Here is a 21655-nt window from a genome sequence, read left to right as displayed (position 1 = left end):
GGTTCTACACATTAAATACAATAATAAATGGTTAACAGAGGGATTTGAAGATTAGCGTTATCTTTTGGGGTTTTGACTGGATTTTGTTTACATATATCTTGTGAAGAGATGTTGGTTCAATTCAATATTAGACAAATTGATTTCCACATCAGTGAAATCTGCTTACGGAATATATGTAGCATTTTTGTTAAATATAGATTGGAAAGTTTATAACTATTTGTAGACCTATGTAGAGGAGAACATATTAGTTTTTTTAATGCATCTTTCAGCACTCAGCCAAGGTGGCCTTTTTAAATGTTTAATGTTAGATGTATTTAATATTTGGGTTTTCTTCTTTTTGTATACATGGTTTTTTGTTTTGATGGTGTCAGATGTTTGTTAGTTTGTTTTTTTCTTTCTTTTTCTTTGTTTTGCATTTTATATTTTGAGATAAAGAATAAATAAATATGTTTAGGACTAAAGGATTAGAGTGAGAATCTCTCTCCTGCTTCTAACAAGAAAAAAGTCAAAATGGACAAAATCAAAGAGAGAAAGCCAATGTATTTTCACTGCATTGCTTTATTTCACAATCTCTTCTCATCCCATTTAATTTACATGTTGCATTCAACCTTCATACATTCTGACAATATATGTAAAAGTATCTCTACACAAAATCAATCTCCTTTACTAAAATACTATTCAGAAGAATATACCATATTTTTCAGACTATAAGACATACTGCCACCCTAAAAAAGTGGGCGGAAATGTCTGAGAGTCTTATGGAGCGAATGTTGCCAAAGCCTTGCCTACATACCGGCCCTCACCCTTCAGCCTCTGCCTCTCAGCAATTTGCCTGCTTTCAGCAAACAGTCTGGTCAGCTTCAGCACAGCCTGATTTAGAACGAGCAGCTGATTGATGGTTGGGTTGGCCTCCCAGAATACCAATGATCAGCTATTCCAGGCTCTGGGGATCGCCGCCGCCTATCACCACCTCCACGTGCCCCATTTTTTACCTCTGCATGTTCCATTTTTGGCCTCCGCATGTCCCATTTTTGGCCTCTGCATGCTCATTTTCTGCCTCCACACATCCCATTTTCCATGCATCCCATTCTATGGCAATTGGTAGTGGCAATCTTCTCTGGTAGGAATGGACCGCAAATGAGATGCACGTAGACTACAAATGGGGCGCGCGTAGGCCAAAAACAGGACATGCATATGTCAAAAATGGGGCTCACGGAGCCTGAAAATGGGGCACATGGAGGAGGCGGTAGGTGGCGACAATTCCCGCAGCCTGGAACAGCTGATCATCGGTATTCCGGGAGGCCAATCCAACTGCCAATCAGCTGCTCGTGCTAAATCAGGCTGTGCTGAAGTTGACCAGGCTGTTTGCTGTAAGGAGGCAAATTGTTGGGAGGCAAAGGCAGATTTTTTTTTCTCGTTTTCCTCCCCAAAAGCTTGGTTCGGAGCATCTTGTAGTCTGAAAAATGCGGTATATATTGTCAAAGTGTGTGGCCCCACTTTGAATCTTGGCTATTCAAATAAGTTGCCTGGGTAGTGGGTTTTTTTAACTTGTAAATGTACTATAGTCATGTTTCCTGTTAAAACAACATTCCCGGCAACTCCATTGTTGGGCGAAGGCAGCCAAAGAAGCACTGTACAAAAAAGAAAATGCTCACTGAATTGTACACATTGAGCTCCGAGGAGAGTTAACGGTTCTTGTTGCAGGCTCCTGGCTATAGTTTACAATATCCGCCTTCACTACATTCTGTCAAAAGAGAAGAAAAGAAAAACAGAAGAGGTTACAGCAAGTGAATCCGGGGGACTATTTCAAAGTGCTAATAAAATATTTCATAATAAAGATCATGCTATGAAATGTAGAGCATTGAAACAAGTCAGACATACTGCATTACTTTTCTCTCAGAAAATATGCATAAGGATTTTGACAAAGGACAAAATAAGAGCGTCTTGAATCTTTTATACATAAGCAATGGTTACAGTCCTGGCTTCTTTATTCCAATTAAGAGGTTCTAGCCCATAAAATTTGTCAGTTTCTTGGCCATTTTTTCTTTTCACTATTAATGAGTACTAATGTACATTAATCAAACAGGTAGTAAGGAAGGAGGGGAATGCAGACACAAAACAGGTTATGTAGAAAGTAAAGACAGGACCAGTCAAAAATGACTCAAATGTTTACACACCAATGCACAAAATATGAGGAATAAACAGGGTGTCAGGGTTCCAAATAACATACCCATAGCAAACAAAACTCCGAGGCAGATAAATTCCTCAAAAAATAAGTTTATTGGATCTGTTGTATTGGCATGGACTGGTGAAAACTGACTCTGAATATTCCCATGGTTCTCACCTAATTAAAATTAAAAGTTTGTCAGAGTCTGAACCTAGAAGGAAGACAAGCCGGAACTGGAGTCAACAGAGATAAAGGGGGCAGCTTGGTTGGTTTGGGAGGAAAATGGGGAGGAGCAGGCCCAGTCACGCCAGGGCCTTTCAGGATTGGGACGGCTTGTAGGCAGGGAAGGAGGGGAACAGGATGACCATCTGGGAGCGTTTTGGGAAATTTGGAGCAATAAAGGGGCAGCTTGAGCTGCCAGGTGGCTGTGTTACCTCTGTTCCATGCCCTGGGTCATCACAAAATATACTACCCTATCTATTCCCCCCTCCTTGTGATTTTACCTCATAATGTGTTCCCCATCATCCACAATTGGTTTTGGGGCTGCCTGATCTACCAGCCTGATCTGGGACCCTACTGCTGGCTTTAACAAGCTACTGTGAAAGACTGGATGAACTTTCCCCTAGCAAGTGGGGGAGTTTAAGCTGCATGGTAACAGGGTTTATCACATTCACTATAGGAAAAGGTCCTATAAACTTCGGACCCAGCTTTTGCAGGGTTTAATTTTAGGTATTTTGTGGATAGGCAGTCCTTGCTACCAACTTGGAATGGTGGATGGGGGGAGCAGTGTTTGTCAGCTTGACTTTTATGCTGCTTCCCATAAGGTGCAGTCCCACACTTCCTTCAATGACTGCATCCATTCACTTAAAGACATGGATGAGGGGGGTTTTCTGGGCAGTTCAGGCATGGGGACAAACTCCATGCTGGTGGTGACTTGGAAAGGGGTCAAGCCTATTATACACCTCATTATTGTATGCCACCTCAGCAAACGGCAGCAACTCTGCCCAGTTGGACTGTAATGGTTGACAGAACACCTTAAATATTGCTCAAATATTCATTCATTCCGCCGCCCCATTTGTACTCGGATGAAAAGTTGACCGAGCCCCTCTGATGACTCAATGGATCATATGAATTCCCTCCAGAACCTAGCAGTGAATTGGACCCCTCTGTCAGAAATGATTCTGCGGGGAACCCCATGCAGGTAAAACAGGTATTACCTGTTTTATGAAAAAAATGGCTAGTTTTTTTCACGGAGGAGAGCCCAGGACAAGCTGTAAAATGGGCTTCCTTTGAGAACAAATCTATCATGGTCCAGATGATTGTATTCTCTCTGCTCTTAGGAAGTTCAACAATAAAATCCATAGCAATCTCTTCCCAGGGTTGGGATGGGTCTGCCACTTACTGGAGTAACCCAGTGAATCTCCCTGGCCTTTTCTTCATGGCTGCACAAGTGGCACAACCTTTTATATAGTCCTTTATGTCCTTCATCATCTTTGTCCTTCTGGCCAAATGCAGGGACTTCAGGTAGCCAAAGTACCCTTCCTGCTTAGAATCGTGGCTCTTTTGCAGCACTTGAAGTCATGGGCTGTTGGCATGTACAATTTGGACCCTTTCCAAGCCAGTCCATTCTTGAGGGTTAGTGCTTCCTTGTTGGTGCTTCCTTGTTCTAATACCAAGGGCCTATTGGCAGCTCGTCCTTCAGTCTTAAAGTACTATGCCCAGCGAACCTGTTTCAGAGAGCATTTCCTAGGGGTTTTTAACATCTCTAGGTTCTTATGATCAGTCCATACCTCAAATGGCACTTGGCTACCTTCAAGGAACTCCTTCCAGGTCAGTAGGGCCCATCGGACTGCATAGGCTTCCTTTTCCCATACCACCCACCTCCTTTCAGTGTCTGTGAGTTTTTTGGAGGTGTAGGCACAGGGGTGTAAGTTGCCATCTGCGTTCTTCTGTAGGAGAACTGTAGCAACTGCAACATTGCTGGCATCAGCTTGGGCGCTGATAGTCTATCATGGTCTTGTGGAATTCACATTTTGATAGCTTTGTGTACAGCTTAACCATGAGGAATTTGTTCAAGACCTGGCACAACAATTTCATATGCTCCTCTAGGGTTTCACTGAAAATGAAAATGTCATCCAAGTAGACAAGGACACCTTTATAGAGGTGCTCGTGCAGCACATCATTTATCAGTTGCATAAAGATTGCTGGGGCTCCAAAAGGCATCACTGTTGTGGCCCACCAGCGACCAGTGGAGCTGGCAACAGATTCGGATAGTGAAGGGGTTGGGGAGGAACATGGGCCAATACTGGAGTCTGGGGAAGGCTCTGACGAAAGTTCTGTGTTGGATAACTGTCTGACAGTTATCAGCTGCCTTTGGACTCAGACATCAGTGAGGTAGCCAAACAGCTGGAGCCTGTTCCCAGTGTGTGCATGCACAGAGTTGCCAGACAAAGGGAACAACTAAGGATCAAGGGTCGATTTGGAGTAAAGCCACAGGTGGATGGTGAATGGCCCCTCCCATAGGGAATAAAAGAGGAGCAAAAGGGGTGGGGTGTTTGCAGGAGAAAATTAGTTCATTCCTACATTTTTCCCAAGTATTGCGGCATCTGAAAGATATCGACCTGGCCACTTTCCAAGCCTGATAAAGATCAGTAATTGTGAACTATTTTGAAAGACTGTGGGCCGGGTTTATATGGTCTAGAGTGTTCTTACCTCTGGTGGTACACTGCACATACTGCACAAATTTAGGGAGAATAGACTTTAGATAGGCTTGATTAAAATCCCAGCCAGGACAAAAGCGCCCTCAGAGTAAATTTGCTGCTGCCTCTCGATGGTGTCATATAACTTAGAGAGCACTGTGCTAACATTTTCATCAGGTGTAATATAGACAGGGGTGATAACAGAAATCTCTCTAGGTAAATAAAATGACCGACAAATGAGTTAAAAATTCCACATCTGGAGAATAGTGTGTATAAGTAATTCTACTGTTAGTACACCAGTCATTATGTGTATAATGCGGTCTGATGGGCTCTTCTAACATGGAGGCAATTCTTGGAGGTTAGTAAATGCCATTTGAGGTCTGGACAAACCATAAGAACCTAGAGGTGCTGAAAACCTTGAGGAAGCTATCCCTTAAGCAGACCCGGGGGACTCATATTTTAACAATTTCAATTTCACCCTTTGCTACTTGCTGGGGGGAAATAATTTCTTGGCAGATGCCCTCTCTTGCATGCCCCAGTATAAAAGTGTCAGAGAGGAAGTAGTTAACTCCATCATCCCATCTAAGCAGCTCTCAGTGCAGGGCTTACAAGGAACAGAGAATGGTCTCTCTGCAGCCGGCTGGAGATTCATTGATGCAGCCGCTAAAAGATGCCTTGGGGAGGACAAGGGGTTTCAAAGACATAAGGATAACTTGATGTTTAAAGGAGAGCTTGGCATGGGAGTAAATTGTACATTCCAGCCAGCCAGAGAACCTTGATCCTGCAGAGGAGCCATGGCATGAAAACTGCAGGACATTTTGGGTTTGTGAAGATCCTTCATTTTGTAAAGAGACAGTTTTGGTGGCCAAAGATGAAAAAGGACATAGAAGCCTATGTGTCCAATTGCCCCATGTACATCCATGAAGAGCCTGACTGGGAAACCTCCTGGCTTGCTGTAGTAGTGGCCAGCCCTGCTTACCTGAGATATCCAGAGACTTCATTGTGGAGCTGCCTGAGAATACTGGAAATACCATAATCTGGACTGTCATTGACCTATTTTCAAAACAAACACACTTTGTGGCATGTCTGAAGATTCCTTCAGCTCAGATCCTAGCAAAAATGTTTGTACAGCACACCTACAGATTACATGGGGTCCTGAAGCACATTATCTCAGAACTGGGGAGTGCAGTTCATGTCAAAGTTCTGGCAGGAATTTTTGAGGATAAGCTCCTCCCAGGTATTTAGCTCCGCCTATCATACGAGTACCAATGGAGCTGAACACATGAATTCAGTGGTAGAGCAATATGTTATGTAAATTATCAGCAGACTAATTGGGCTGAACTCATGCCTTTAGTGGAAGTACCATGTCTTATGGCCTGCCAGAGTCAGACAGTGAGGAGGTTGGGGAGGAGCATGGGCCAGTCCTGGGGGTTGGGGAAGACTCGGACTTTGCATCGGAGGCAGAGACAGAGCTGAGGCCATCTGGCAACGATCAGGTGTCTACGGAACTAGACAGCAGTGAGGCAGAAGAACAGCTAGAGCCTGTTCCCAGTGTGTGCATGCACAAAGCTGCCAGAAGAACAACTCAGAAATCAGGGTGGACTTGGGAATAAAGTCACAGATAGAAGGTGATTGGCCCCTCCCATAGGAAATAAAAGAGGAGAGAGAGGGTGGTGGACTTTTGTAGGAAACAATTCGTTCGTTCATTCGTTAGAGTAGTTTCAGGAGTGTGAAGATCTGTCCGTGAATCTCAGAGACTCTGTGCCTAGTCTTTCCTTGCATAGCACCTCATTTGGAAAATATTTACATGGCATCTTTCCAAGATAGATAAGGTCTGTAGTCATAAATATTCCTTTGAAAGACTGTTTGCCAGGCCTTGCTAAATGTGAATGAGAGGAATTCACATTCATTTAATAAAATGAGTTTTGTCGGGACCAGGACTCTGCCTCGTGCTTTTAGGGGAAGCCTAGGTCAGAACAGCATATAACAATTCAGTGAACCGTAACACAGGTTTTATCCCTTTCAAGGTGGCTATGGGGACGGAGTTTGTGCTCATGCCAGAGCTCCCACAGGGACCCCATCTTCAGTATCATTAGCTGATTAGCTGGATATTTTGAAAGCCATGTGAGGCATTGGAGAATCAAAAGAGGCAAGCAGTTCAGAAAGGAGCCCCCCAGAGAGAATTTAGAGTGGAGGATATGGTGTATTTGGCCACAAAATATTTGAACCTGAGGCAACCTTTCATCATTCAAACTGACATGAATGATGTGGCTGTGGGGGTTGTATTAGTACAGAAAAACGAATGTGGCTAGCTCCAACCCTGAATGTACAGTTCTAAAAAACTATCAGACACCGAACAAAGATGGGCAGAATGGGAGAAAGAGACTTATGCAGTGCGCTGAGCACTTTTAACCAGGAGGCACTTCCTTGAGGAAAATAAGGTGCCTCTTGAGGTATGGACTTATTATAAAAACCTGGAGGCACTAAAAATCCCACGAAGGCCCTCACCCAAGCAAGTGCAGTGGGTGCAGTATTTTAATCAATTTGACTTTACATAACACTACTCCTGGATAATGGGGTGGGGAAAGAACTTCCTAGCAGATGCTCTGTCACAAATGCCTCAATACAACTGTCCTAAATCAGAAGTCAAGCCACTAATCCCATCTTGTCAATTGGCCACCCATGTAACCAGCTGAGCGCAAGTAAAGAAACAACAAATAGACAACGAAGTAACCATGGCCCTTAAAGCTGTACTGCAGGAGGACAAGTGGTTTCAAAATCATAAGAATGTATGCTCAATTCAAGACAAATTAGCTTGGGGGGATTAAGCTGTATGTGCCGGAGAGCCAGAGGCTGATGGTCTTGGAAAAGAGCCGCAATTCCAAAACTGCTGGACATTTTGGCTTCGTAAAGACTTTGCATTTGGTCAAACAACAGTTTTAGTAACCGTCTCTAAAAAAAGGACATTGAAAGCTATGTGTCCAGTTGCCTTGTCTGCGCCTCTGCCGACAGCAAGGGAAAAAACCTCGACTCTTCCAAACAGTAGCGGAGCCGTCAGCACCATGGAGATATATCTCCATGGATTTCATCTTAGAGCTTTCTGAAAGTTCAGGAAATAGAGTTATATGGGTGATAACCGATTTGTTTTCCCACCAGGTACATTTTGTCCATGTCAAAAGATTCCATCAGCATGGGTACTGGTCAAATTATTTCTACACATTTATCCATTTCATGGTGCACCCCAATGCATCATTTTCAACAGCAGTGTGTGCAATTCACTTCTAAGTTCTGTCATAAAAATATCCCTATATAAAAAAACAAAGGGAAACCACAAGCACCACAAGTAATAAATCTTACTTTAAGATCAGAGGTTTATTGTTTCATGAACAATTTTGAACATGAATAGCAAACATAGCATTACTTAGATTAGCAACTTATTGCAATAAGCTCCACTGTCATAGATGAATCCAGAAAGGATTCATTTCAGAACTTACTTCCTTGTTCTGACTTACTGACTGTCATTGACCATCTCCCTCTGCAAACACCTGTGTACATTTGAAGTTCTCAGACACTTGTTACTTTCAGTTCCTCATTTCCCACCATCTCATTCTTCCTGCTCTAAATATATCCATACAAGTACAAACTTTACGGAAAATGCAGACACAAGTCAGCACACTAGAAATATTAGTCTGATACATTTGGCAATTATGTTAAGTTAAAAACTTTGATTCAGTGAGGCCTGCAAGCTTACTCCTAAGTCTATTACATGCAACTTTCCAATTGATATTTTTCTCCCCTCACAATTCTGACGAGTCTTTCTGAATTTACTTGAGACTGACCAGAGGCTTAGCTCCAGTCTGCACCCACAAATGAATGCTGGGTGTGAATGCATGAACTCAGTACTGGAATAGTACCTCAGATGCATCATTAGCAACAGGATAACTGGACTGACCTATTGGTGTTTGCAGAGGTGGCATAAAATATATGGTGCATAGTAGCATGGAACTCATCCCTTTAGAATAGCAACGGGGCAGGAGTTTAATTCAATGCCTGAACTACCCCTCTAAGACCCTGTGTTCTCATTAAAGGATGAGTCTCTTCAACTGCGAAATATGTGGCCTGTGATGAGAAAATCCCTAGCGGATGCACATGAGGCTTACAAAAAACAGGTGGATAAAAAGTGAATGGAATCCAGACCTTTTAACATTGGTAATCGAGTTTACCTCTCCACTCACTAGCTGTAATCACTCCAACCATCAAAGAAATTAGGACCTAAATATGTAGAATCTTTTCCCTTTAAACACATCATCAGTCCAGTCCCTCTGGAGGGTTCACCCAGTGTTTCATTGTAGTTTATTAAAATCAGAAGTCCCCCCCCCCCGCCTCAGACCTAAGTGTCCCTCATCACCTGAGTCATTAATGATAGAAGGGGAACAAAATATCGAGGTCTGGAATATTTTAGATTCTCGTCAACACAGGGGGAACCTTCAATATTTAGTGGTTTGTAAGGAATTCCTGACACCCAAAATGAATTGGTTGACCACCGCCACATTAGGGCTCTAGACTTTTAACACGTTTTCATAATCAATACCCTCATAAACCTAATTGATATTTTTTGTTTTTATCTTCTTCTCTATTTATTTTGTTTTGTTTGTTGCTGCTCAGGGAGGCAGAATGTTAGGTCCACCATCCTGTCCTGCCATTCTGTTGGAGGGGAGGGAGGGAGGCTGGCATTTTTTTTGCATGATTTCGCTTTTGCTGCAAGCTTGGGAATCTAGGAGGGGGATTGTCTTCGGAGACGAAGCAGACGCCCTCACAGCCGGTTCCAGTCTGGTTCAATGGCTGTCTTGAGTGACCTCTTATCTGCCTAGCACCTCAGCATTCTCAAAACAACCTTGCAGCATCACATTGTCTGTCGGTGGACTGGTCAGTGGAGTTGGGTTTGGGGAATGAAAGAACTGCTTTGTGCTTTGTGCAGGAAGTTCAGATTCTGCCGGACTTTACCGCAACCATTTTCTCTCAGTAAATGTTCTTTTGATTCAGTTCAATGGAGTCAAGAGTTTTACTTTCCTGAGGACCAGCTGGGGCAGGTCCTTACAGTTTCCTATAACAAAATGAACAGATCCAATTGGTGGACGTTGTGAACTGTGGGTGGCCTGTAAGAAAAGCTACGCTTGCTTTTGCGTGGGAAAGCCAGAGCTAGTTTTGCTTCTTTTGTGCCAATGTGAGTAAAGTTTGATACTCTTGGTAAAATGATGTCCCAGGAGTTTCTTTTTCTGGATTCGCCAAATGGACAGTTGACAGTAAGTTTCTGTAAGCAATGTCTAGGCCTTGGTTGAGCAATGCATTGATTATAGCTTGCTGGAATATTGAGTCAAACATCTTTCGTAGTCAATGAAAACTGCATGGTGTACTCGTTGTCTTTCAATGACTTGCTGAAAAATCTGGATTTGATTCATTATGCTGTAGCTACTTCTGAACCATGCCTGCTTCTTTGACTGTACACCTTTTAATGTTTTCAATATTCTTTTTTTAAAATATTTTTTTATTTTTTTTTAAACATAAAAAAACATTTAAAAATTCTCATCCATTACGTACAGCATGTCGTTTGGTTACAAGCTTTGTGCAATAGTTCTTTAAATCATCTTGGGCCCATGCATAGGTATTTTTTGTTCTCTTGAGACATCTTAAGTATAGTTTTGCTAGTATCCTGGGTAAACTGTGACAACCAGCTTTCAGCATTTCAATTGTAATGCAGTCATTTCCTGAAGCTTTGCCATTTTTCACTGATTTATGGCACTTGATAATTCCTCTACTAGAATGTCCAGCATTTCCTCTTTCGTGGGTGCTGTTACTTTTGAGTGATCTTGATCTTTGTATAGCTCTGAATAGAATTTTCCAATATTTTTAACATTTCCTGTCTTGTTCTACACACAGAGCCATCTTCATGTTTTAATGCAAATATCTTCTTTCTTGTATTTATAAACTTGCATTTTGGTCTATTAATCTCTTTGTTCTCTTCAATTGCCATTTTCACAAGCTTCATGTTAAACTGATGTGTTTCTTCTTGAATTTGGTTTCTTATGGTCTTCTGGTGTTCTTCATTGTCCATTGATTTTTCATTAAATCTATAGTTTAATCAGGGATTTTTGACTGTACAAGGTAGATTTCGGGCTGTGCTATAGATATAGCAGATTCAAGGACGTTTTTTACTATTTGTTCATTTTGGTCCATAATGTTCATCTCTTCCAAATCCTGCAATAGAGCAAAGTGATTTGATAGATTAATTTCAAAACTGCTGTTCTCCTCTAACAGCTTTTCACTGCTTTCGGTTCTCATGACATTTTTATCATTTTCATATGTTCTTTTTGACAGTCTTGTCTTTACTTAACTCATACCATTCTATGGTCACTTCCAACGTTAAAACGATTGATGACAGTACAGTTACAGAATATGGTTTTATCACTTGACATGATGTCAATTTCACTTGTCTACCCAGATGGATTCTTCCATGTCCATTTTCTACTAGCATTTTTCTTGTAAAATGAGTTCATGATATAAAATCTACTAGGTAGTTACCTCTATTATCTTGTTCACACTTCCATACGGGCCAGATGCTTTTTCTTCAGTTATTGTTCTTCCTATTCTTGCATTCAAGTTATCCATTAGTATTTTGTAACAGGATTTTTCTTTTCTTGAAGGTAGACCACATCGTCGTAAAACTCTCCGACTTCTTAGAGCTTATTGGTGATGCATAAACTTGAATGATTTGAAGCTTGTATTGTTTGTTCAATTAAACGATGCATTGGGCTTCTCTATTATTATAAAAATTTTTGAATTTTTTTTTAATTAGTTTTACAAAATTTTAAGGAAAAGGGTGATGGGTATGGTTACAAATTTTGACAGCTACATCGTGCAGGAAATGGTATTCCCCCCAATTCTCATAACTTTTACAAAATGATAAACAAGATGTTATTGCTTAACTAGATTTTGACAGCTTATTTTTACATTGTATCTTTCAATAATTTAAATCATTTACTTTGTATCAAACAAAAAGATTCATTATATCAGCAATTGCACTATTTTTCTAACTTACTTTTGTGATCTGAGTTTTCTCATTGTTGCCTCCTCCCCCCCCCCGCCTGCGAGCAAAGCCTCGGCACCTCCCATATCTTGTGTAGTGTCTTCCGCTTTGTCTAGGAGGGCTTTGTTTTTTTCCATGAAGGCCTCTGCCTCCATAATTGTATTAATTCTAACTCTACTGCCCTCCCAGAAAATCAGCATACCTTCTGGCAGAAGCCACCAAAACCAAAATCCTTTATCAAATAATTTTTTTGCTTCAGGATGCACATGGGCCCCCTGGGAGCCCCGAGGCTCACAACTACCATCTCCTGAAGCATAAACGGCCTCACACAGCCTCCCAGAGGCCCTCCAGAAGCCGAAAATGGCTTCAGGAAAGCTTCTGGAGGCTGGAGAGGGCAAAAAACGGCCCCAATGGGCCAACTGGAAGTTCGGAAGTAATCTGTTTCTGACTTCGAGGGCCTCTAGGGGATGGGGGAAGCTGTTTTCGCCCTCCCCAGGCTTCAGGAAAGCCTCCAGAGCCTGGGGAGGGGTTGCATGGGCATGCACGGGGGGTCACATGCGCATGCACAGTTGGGCGGGTACTTGAGTAGGCACGTGAGCGCAGCGGTAGCACATGTGTGTGCAATTCTGGCACACCGTAAAAAAAAGGTTCACCATCACAGGAATAGACCATAATCTGACACGCTAGTCCAATGTGAGTTGGCAGATGTGATCGGTGTTAGTCTGGGGTATGCATCATAGACAAGAAAATAAATAAACACAGTGCATTCAGAAAGTATTCAGACCACCTTCACTTTTGTCAATTTAGTTATTCTGCAGCCTGATTCTAGTTGTTGAAATTCATTTTTTTCATTAATCTACATTCAATATCCCATAATGATAAAGTGAAAACAGAAGTTTAGAAATGTCTGTAAATTTATTTTTAAAAAACTGAAATATAACATTGGCATAAGAATTCAGACCCTTCACTCAGTAGTTTGTTGGTACCTTTGGTAACAATTATGCCTTGCGTCTTTTGGGATATGATGTGATAAGTTTTGTACATCTGGATTGGACAATTTTCTGATATTTCTCTGTGTGTGTGTGTGTGTGTGTGTGTGTGTGTGTGTGAGAGAGAGAGAGAGAGAGAGAGAGAGAGAGAGAGAGAGAGAGAGAGAGAGAGAGAGAGAGATTGAGATTCTATATGTCTGAGGAAAAATGATAGTGTGTAATAGTCTTCCCACAATGCAACAACTACAATCTTGAACTTTTTATGTGTGTGTAAATAATTAGGAGTATCACCTGTAATTGTTCTATTTCTGCTCTGTTTAATTTGACATCAACGAGGTTAGCTGCAATTCCTTGAAAACACAGGAACACCTATTTTAAAAGATGAAAACTTAAATGATTAAAAATACATATCCTAAAGGTATTTCCAACATAGCAAAAAATCACTTTTGAATGACAAACAGTGAGACATGATGGGGAAATTATCTGTATTTCTGCAATAATTCTTTAGCCAAGTCTATGCTGCTGTGTTTCCCCGAAAATAAGACAGGCGCTTGGCCTTATTTTCGGGGAGCTGTTATTATTTTTGAGTTGCAGGAGGCGGCGAGCGTGGTCACCTCATGGCTGCTAATGTGTTGCAATATTTTAGGGGAGGGCTTATTTTGGGGGAAGGGCTTATTTTAGTGCCTGAGCTCAAAAGCCTGATTGGAGTTATTATCTGGGGAGGTCTTATTTTCAGGGAAACAGGGTAAATTTATAAGAATATTTTCTTTCATAATTAGTTTCTTTAGAATATATATCTGAATTATAAACTGATATTTAATTGAGCCTCATTGTATTTAGCAAAAGTTACTTTTGCACATTTTCTATATCAACAATGAATGGAAAAGCCTATAAAATATCAAGGAATGTAGCTTTCAACAAATCAGGACAACTTTACAATATTTACAGATCTGTTTCTAAAGTATTTATGTCAAATGACTTGCTGTGTTACTTTATTACATATAAAATAGGATTATCTGTGCTGTTAGTTCTGCAGCTGTCTGTTGGATTCAGGCTCTTGTTGAATCATTAAGGTGGAATCAGGCATGAGATTGAGCCAGTACGGACCAGTTTGCACGAACCGATTGTTATGATTTTGCGCAGTTTAGAAAACTGGCAAATCACACCACTGGCTGGCCCCAACCCTTCCAGCCTGCCCAATCATTCCTCATCTTACCTGCTGACCCGCCATTGTTAACCTGCCCTTGCCCACCATTGCTGCCTGCCTGCCTTCATGTGCCATTACTGCCTGCCTTCTGCCAAGACCCTGATCTCCCTGGGGGAGAGCCTGCAGGCTCTGTTTGAATCGACTCCCGAGCTGGCCTAGGGCCAGTCGAGTACACTCCCAGGCCAGCTCGGTCAACCTACCTGCTGCTGTGGAAAGTCCTGGTCGGGTGCTGAGTCCCGGCCTGGCCTAGGCTGCTGCCGCTGTGCTCCCCCTCTCTGTCCCCAGCCTTGCCTGGCTAGCTCAGCCATCACTGCCACATCTCTATCACACGTGGTGCATGGCCTAACTAGCTAGGAGCCCCCACCTCCATCCCCAGCCTTGCCTGGCTAGCTTTGCCACCGCCACGTCTCCATCGCATGCAGTGCGTGTCCTAGTTAGCACCCTCCGTTCCCGCCCTTGCCTGGCTAGCTCTGCTGCTGCCGCCGTGTTTCCATCACACAGCACGCAGCCTAGCTAGCACCCTCCATCCTCTGTCTTGCCTGGCTATCTTTGCCACTGCTGTGTCTCCATTGTGCGCACTTTGCAGGCCCAGGTTAGCTCCCTACCTGCCGCTGCAGAAAGCCCGTCAAGAGACCCCCGGGCCAGCCAGCCTACTTGCAGCAGCGGCCTCTATTTTTCGATGCAAGAAGACTCCAGCCGCCGCTCTTTACCGGCATGAGCAGCCTCGAGCCGCTGGCTCAGTTCCGGCTGAGAAAGGCTGGATGAGTCACGTACTGGCCACCCCCAAGTTGATTTATATATATATATAATTTGCCCTGTCTCTGCAACAACGGCCTACCTGCGCTACCCCACCATGCCGTGAGTGACGTTGTGTTGGCCACTCAGTCACATGATCACCCAGCCATGCCCCCCCAAGCCATGCCCACAGAGCTGGTTGTTAAAAAATTTGAATCCCACCACTGGGTGGAATAGAATGACAATAGTTTCAGTCAGTTGGGAAATGGGCTGAATGATTAATATGAGAAAAATAAAGCAGCCAAAACAGGGCTCGACCTTATTCTCCCTTGATAATTTTGAGGCAATAAATTATTGCTCAGTTGTTTTCCAGGTTTTTGAATTATTGCTCAGTTGTTTTAATTGAATTAATAATATTGATAGTCCTTTGCTTACCACAATGGACCCTGCCCATTACAGTCACATGTCACAGTGATTATTAAACAAGGTGCCCACATGATCATCTCACTTAATGATTTCTATTCCTGTTCTGCCCATTGTAGTTGTTAAGTGACCATGAGAAGGCCCACTTCTTGGGACCCACCAGATTGAACTTTAATTGATTGGACTCAGATGGGAAAACAGAGTAACAGAGTTGGAAGGGACCTTGGAGGTCTTCTAGTCCAACCCCCTGCTTAGGCAGGAAACCCTACACCACATCACACAAATGGTCTTCTTAAAAACTTCCAGTGTTGGAGCATTCACAACTTCTAGAGGCAAGTTGTTCCACTGATTAATTATTCTGTCAGGAAATTTCTCCTTAGTTCTAGGTTGCTTCTCTCCTTGATTAGTTTCCACCCATTGCTTCTTGTCCTGCCCTCAGGTGTTCTGAGGAATAACTTGACTCCCTCTTCTTTGTGGCAGCCCCTGAGATATTGGAATACTGCTGTTATGTCACCCCTAGTGCTTCTTTTCAGTTGAAATGTTTATCCAGAAAATGAAATGGGATGGGATGGAATGGAACAGAACATAATTTTTTATTGACCAAGTGTGGTTGGACACACAAGGAATTTGTCTCTGGTGAATAAGCTCACAGTGTCATAATCACAGTTACAATCATTAATCATAAGTTACAAACAACAATTGATAAATCATAAGAAACAAATAGGAGAAAATAGTAGGAAAGATGAGAAATGAGAGTGCTGAGGAAATTAAGTGTTCAGCAGAGTGATAGCATGAGGGAAAATATCTTTATGTCTGGTTGTTTTGGCATGCAATGCTCTTAAGCAGGGACATAAATAGATTATGTCCAAGATGTGAGGAATCTGCAGATATTTTTTCAGCCCTCTTTCTGGTTTGTGCAGTATACAGCTACTCAAAGGAAGGCAGGTTGGTTGCAATTGTTTTTTCTGCAGTCCTAACATCCATTGAAGTCTATACTTGTCCTGTTGGGTTGCTGTGCCAAACCAGACAGTTATTGAGGTACAAATGAAGACTCAATAATTCCTCTGTATTGATCTGTATCTGTATTAGCAGATCCTTGGATAATCTGAGCTTTCTGAGTTGACACAGGAAGAACATTCTTTGTTGTGCCTTTTTAATGATGGTTCTAAACTTTCGTGTCCATTTCAAGTCCTGGAAGATTATAGAACCCAGAAACCTGAAGGTCTCTACTGTTGATATTGTGTTGCCTAATATTGTAAGTAGTAGTATAAGTCTGTCTGTCTGTCTGTCTGTCTCTCTCTCTCTCTCTCTCTCTCTCACACACACAGTGCATTCACTTTTGTCAATTTTATTATGCTGTAAGGCTAATTCTACAGTCATTGAAATTCATTTTTTCTCATTAATCTATAGTCAGTACCCCACAATGGCAAAGTGAAAACCAAGGTTTAGAAATGTTTGTAAATTTATTAAAAAGAAAAAAAACTGAAATATCACATTGACATAAGTATTCAGACCCTTTGCAACAATATTTGAGATTTAGTTCAGGTGCCTCCCATTTTTTTTCATAGTTGCTGTCATGTTTCTACACCTTGATTGGAGTCCACCTGTAGTACATTAAATTGATTGGACACACTTTTCAATAGAACATCTCACAGCTAACAATGCATGCTGTAGCAGAGTAAAAACCATGAAATCAAACTGCCGGCACAGCTCAGAGACAGGATTATTGCAAGGCACATATCTGGGAAAGGCTACAATAAAATTTCTGATGTACTAAAGGTTGTTAAGAGCATATTGGCCTCCATAATTCTCAAACGGAAGACGTTTGGCCCAACCAGGACTCTTCCGAGAGCTGGTTGCCTGGTCAAACTGAACAATCAGGGGAAAAGGGCCTTAATAAAAGATGTGATCAAGAATCTGAGCTCCAGACATCCTGTGCAGAGATGGGACAGAGTTCAAGAAGAACAACCATCACTGCAGCCCTCCACCAATCTGGGCTTTATGGAAGAGTGGTCAGTTGAAAGCCTCTCCTCAGTATAGAACACATGAAAGCCCGCTTGGAGTTTGCAGAAAAGTACCTGAAGGCTTCTCAAACTGTGAGGAACAAAATTCTCTGGTCTGATGAAAAAGATAGCTTATTACCTCCCCAAAATCATCTCAGTAATGAAGCATGGTGGTGGCAGCATCATGCTGTTGGGGTGTTTTTCAGCAGTGACTGGGAGACTGGTCAGATGTTGAGGGAAAACTGAATGGTGCAAGAGATATCCTCAATGAAAACCTGTTCTATGGCGCTCAGACTGGGCTGAAGGTTCACTTTCCAGCATAACAATAATCCTAAGCATACAGCCAAGACAACACGAGAGTGGCTTAGGGACAACTCTGCGAATGTCCTAGAGTGGCCCAGACAGAGCCCTGACTTGAACCCTATTGAACATCTCTGAAGGGACCTGAAAATGGCTGTCCATCAACTGTCGCCATCCAACCTGACTAAGCTTGAGAGGATTTGCAGGGAAGAATGGCAGAAAATCCCCCAATCCAGGTATGCAAGGCTTGTTGCATCATACCAAAAAAGACTCAAGGCTGTAATTGCTGCCAAAGGTGCTTCAATAAACTACTGAGTGAAGAGTCTGAATACTTATGCCAATGTGATATATCTGTTTTTTGTACACATAAACACATACACAAGTTAATATAAATCCAAAGATCTGTTTAAAATCTTAAAGAGTAAGTTTTAAAACAAAGAATATTTTTTAAAAAATGCTCAATTGTCACCTTTGGAGAAGTATAACATCTTAAATATCTAACAAACCAGTTTTAAAAGTTGATGTTGAATGTACAATATTGGTACCCAGCTCTGGAGAGTCACAAAAATGCACAATAGCAATATTGTTAAAATAATTCATAATACTTACAGAATCGCCTGTCTTTGCTGATACAAAATGACTGCTAGAATGACTTTCCTGGCAAAATTGAAGATGTTTATCAATTTTTACTGTCCGTATATGTTCCAAATCAACTAAAAAAATCATTGAGAAGAAAAAAATAGTACAATGAAATTTACTTAATATAAGCATCTTTAAAACAGTTTCCCATTTGGTATCAAGTATAAATAGTGGGTTCTATTCTCTCCTAAAATTAATCACAAAGAATTGTTATCCTTATCTTCATCATCGAGCATTATCAGTTATGGGAATCTTCAATCTGATACATAAACTGTAACCTACTGCTTTATTTATTTCTTTATGTTGTAAACTGACCATACAGCTGCTAACAAAGAAGTAGAAGAAAAAACTATTATTTTAATAGATATATTCTATTTGACAATAAACTATTTGAAAGATTAACTCATTAAAAACAATTTTTAACTCAGAGAATAATTTTTGTGTGAATTGTCTCATAAAGGATTTGGTTAATTAAAGTTTTAAATTTCCATCTTAATATCGGGGGTGGGGGGAATCCCACTGAAAATACATACTTTACTTTACTTTACTTTTATTCATATTTCTAGACCGCCCCCTCTCCCAAAAGGGACTCGGGGCGGTGTACAGTCGATGGAATACATAAAAAGAATACATAAAAAAACAAATACTTAAACATTTAAATACTTAAATAATTAATTAATTAAATGCTTACATGGAGGAGGTTATAAAAACTGTACATTCAAGTAAAGCATTTAAAATACAATATTTAAAAAACGACCCCTAAAAATACCCCAAAGAATTAAATTTAAAATAGTTCCCCAGAAATTCCAATTAAAAATATCTGCCAGGAGGTAAAATAAAACTATGAGTGGGCCAAGCCGGCTAATCGAAACAGGTGAGTCTTTAGTTTTTGTCGGAAGGAGCGGAAGTCGGTGGTAGTTCTGATGTCGGGGGGGAGGTCATTCCATACATATATACGTCATCTGTAGACACCTGTCCTTTTAATCTTTTGATCCTACATTTCCCTTGTATTTATTTTGGCTGCTTCTACTGTGTTTCCCTGAAAATAAGACCCAGCCTTATATTTTTGGGGCTCCAAAATAAGCACTAGAGCTTATTTTCAGGGAAACACAATTTTTGGGTGATCAGTCCGGCTGGGTGCCCCACCCACTGGCGCACGCACAAGAGGTGGCAAGCCAAAATGAAAAAGAGTAGAAGTTTTTTCAAATCTTATCTTGATCATCACAAGAGGTTTACCATAACACAGACTTTATTTACTCTTGGTTCAAGTTCCATGCTACAAAATTTTAAACTTCTAGGTAACTCATATATACATATGTACCTAGTACTTAAATATTTGAAATATATTCATACAATACAATATTAATAATATATAATTTTAATGTGCAATGGGTTATTGTTAATTTATAATATTTTAAATTTGCCAACACAATGAAAAGACTCTGGGTAATGTACACAATAAAAACAACACAATACAATGCAACAGAATGCAACCTGAAAATTAACATACTAAGCACAATAATTAAATTCCGATAGTAGCACAACACTTCCTAACCCAGCACTTGTAAAAGCCAATTCCTCAAGGTCTATTTAAAGGACAGAGTCTGGTCAATTCAAACCTTAGAATTTCCTGTTGAAACACAAGAGGATGCTTGAAAATTGACACACAGGTAGCGTTATAAGAGCAAGGCTGTTCAAATGTTAGGACTTCCTATCCTCCCTCCTTTAGTAGTAACTTTAGTATGGTCAAGTTCAGCAACATCATTATCTATATAAAGTATGCATGTAGTCAATAGCAGGATATGTAGCCTCTTTAGAAAAAATAAGCAAATCTGCAATAATATTTCAGCTAACTTCACCTACTACCATACAAAATCTGTTTTGTAATATTATCTGGCTGTTTGACAAAAAAGTTTCAAAAAATCATCTGAATGACCAGAAAGAAGCAAAAGGTAGACCTAACTTCCTAATGTACTTTGCTTATTTTATTTATTTATATTTCTAAGCTGCCCATCTACTTCAAAGAGGGGCTCTAATTTACTGGATGAACCAAATGACATGGGACTGAAATAGCCCAACACATCCAACCACTGGGGAAGCCTGATCGGAGTTCCACTAATGGGTTTGGTTCATGAGGAATAGCAGAATAGGTCATTCTTAGGGGCAACCATTCCAGGGACAGAATTGTTCCACAAGAGAAGTGAGTTGTTTAGAAAAAAATGAGGACATTCCTGAACTCTGGACACCAAACTGTCTTTATGCTGCTCCTGATTTTTTTAATGAATGGTTGGTGGGTTTTTTGGGGGTTTTTTGTATTTAACATTAAACATTGATGGCTTTCTTCTTCTTCTGCCATATCCGTCATCGGACATTGGTAATCATGTTGGCAATCCTATTTTTGTCAACAGATGCATTAAAAAGTGCTGCTGAGTTTTGTCCAAACCAATCACTTAGGTTTTGAAGCCATGATGTTCTTCTTCTGCCTGGACCTCATTTGCCTTCAATCTTTCCCTGGAGGATTAAGTGAAGGATGCTGAATTTTTCTGGGTGTCGCATCACATGTCCAAAATATTCTAACTTTTGCTTTTTAATGGCTTTGATTATTTCCCTTTGCTTTCTTGGGCAGCTTATCGCCTCCTCATTTGTGATTTTGTCAACCCAGGTTATACGTAACAGCCATTTGTAAATCCACATTTCTGGTGGTTTTCTTGCCAGTTTTATTTAACACTATTTTGATAACTATTCTCTTGTAAACTGCTCTGGACTCCTATGGGGGAAAGATAAATAATTTGGTATTATGAAATTCAAATGAATTCGCAATATTTTCATATTGTGCCATTATGTACTGAGTGCATGTGCTGGTTGAGCAAACTATCAAATTCCTGAAGGAGGCCTTCAACAATCTCCAAGTGCATGAAGCCCTAGTTCGAATGGCACTGCCACCTGCTCAACCAGTGCAGAACCAGGCAGACAATGGCACAGCTATGCCCACCACTACAGCCGCTGCAGTGCCCTGGCACCAGCTTCTGCTCCAATCATCCAGTCACTGCCACCAGCCTGTGCCACTCCACAAAGGAGAAGGGAGCCCAGATCACCGGTCTTGAGGGTAAAATTCAACAGAGAACCAAAACAGTTGGCCTTCCTAACCCAGGACTGCATGTAGATGCAGGAGTACAGAGCTGACTTGCCGACTGAAGAAGCCAAGGTTCAAAGCATGACTTTAGTGCTGAAAGGGAATTCTGCGGAGTAGATGGTTAGACTCCACAATGACGATACCCCAGAACTACACAAATTCAGTCGCTTTATGATAGTCCTCCAAAGGAGGTTTAAAGATCCTCACTGACTGCAAACACAGAACCAGAATGAAAACGATAAACCAGGATCAGCAACCTGTGGCTGTCTGCAACCA

At 41.2% G+C, this 21655-nt stretch overlaps 1 protein-coding gene across 1 annotated transcript in view; it reads right to left on the bottom strand.

Moving 5' to 3' along the window:
• Window positions 1-538: 538 nt before the first annotated feature.
• The window catches only part of RAB28 (RAB28, member RAS oncogene family), an 87841-nt gene continuing 66724 nt past the window's right edge, over window positions 539-21655 (bottom strand). Inside the window, exons 5-7 of the mRNA XM_081959861.1 lie at window positions 18217-18320; window positions 13231-13308; window positions 539-1744 (exon numbers count right to left, since the gene is read on the bottom strand). Of these exons, the coding sequence (XP_081815987.1) occupies window positions 1652-1744; window positions 13231-13308; window positions 18217-18320 (275 nt within the window). The 3' untranslated portion in view covers window positions 539-1651. The remainder of the gene's footprint in view (window positions 1745-13230; window positions 13309-18216; window positions 18321-21655) is intronic.

This window comes from Natrix helvetica (assembly GCF_964273705.1).
Source record: "Natrix helvetica genome assembly, chromosome: 7".
NCBI classification, from domain to species: Eukaryota; Metazoa; Chordata; class Lepidosauria; order Squamata; family Natricidae; genus Natrix; species Natrix helvetica.
Note: the sequence above shows the minus strand (reverse complement) of the source record. Positions and strands in the feature narration are given on the sequence as shown.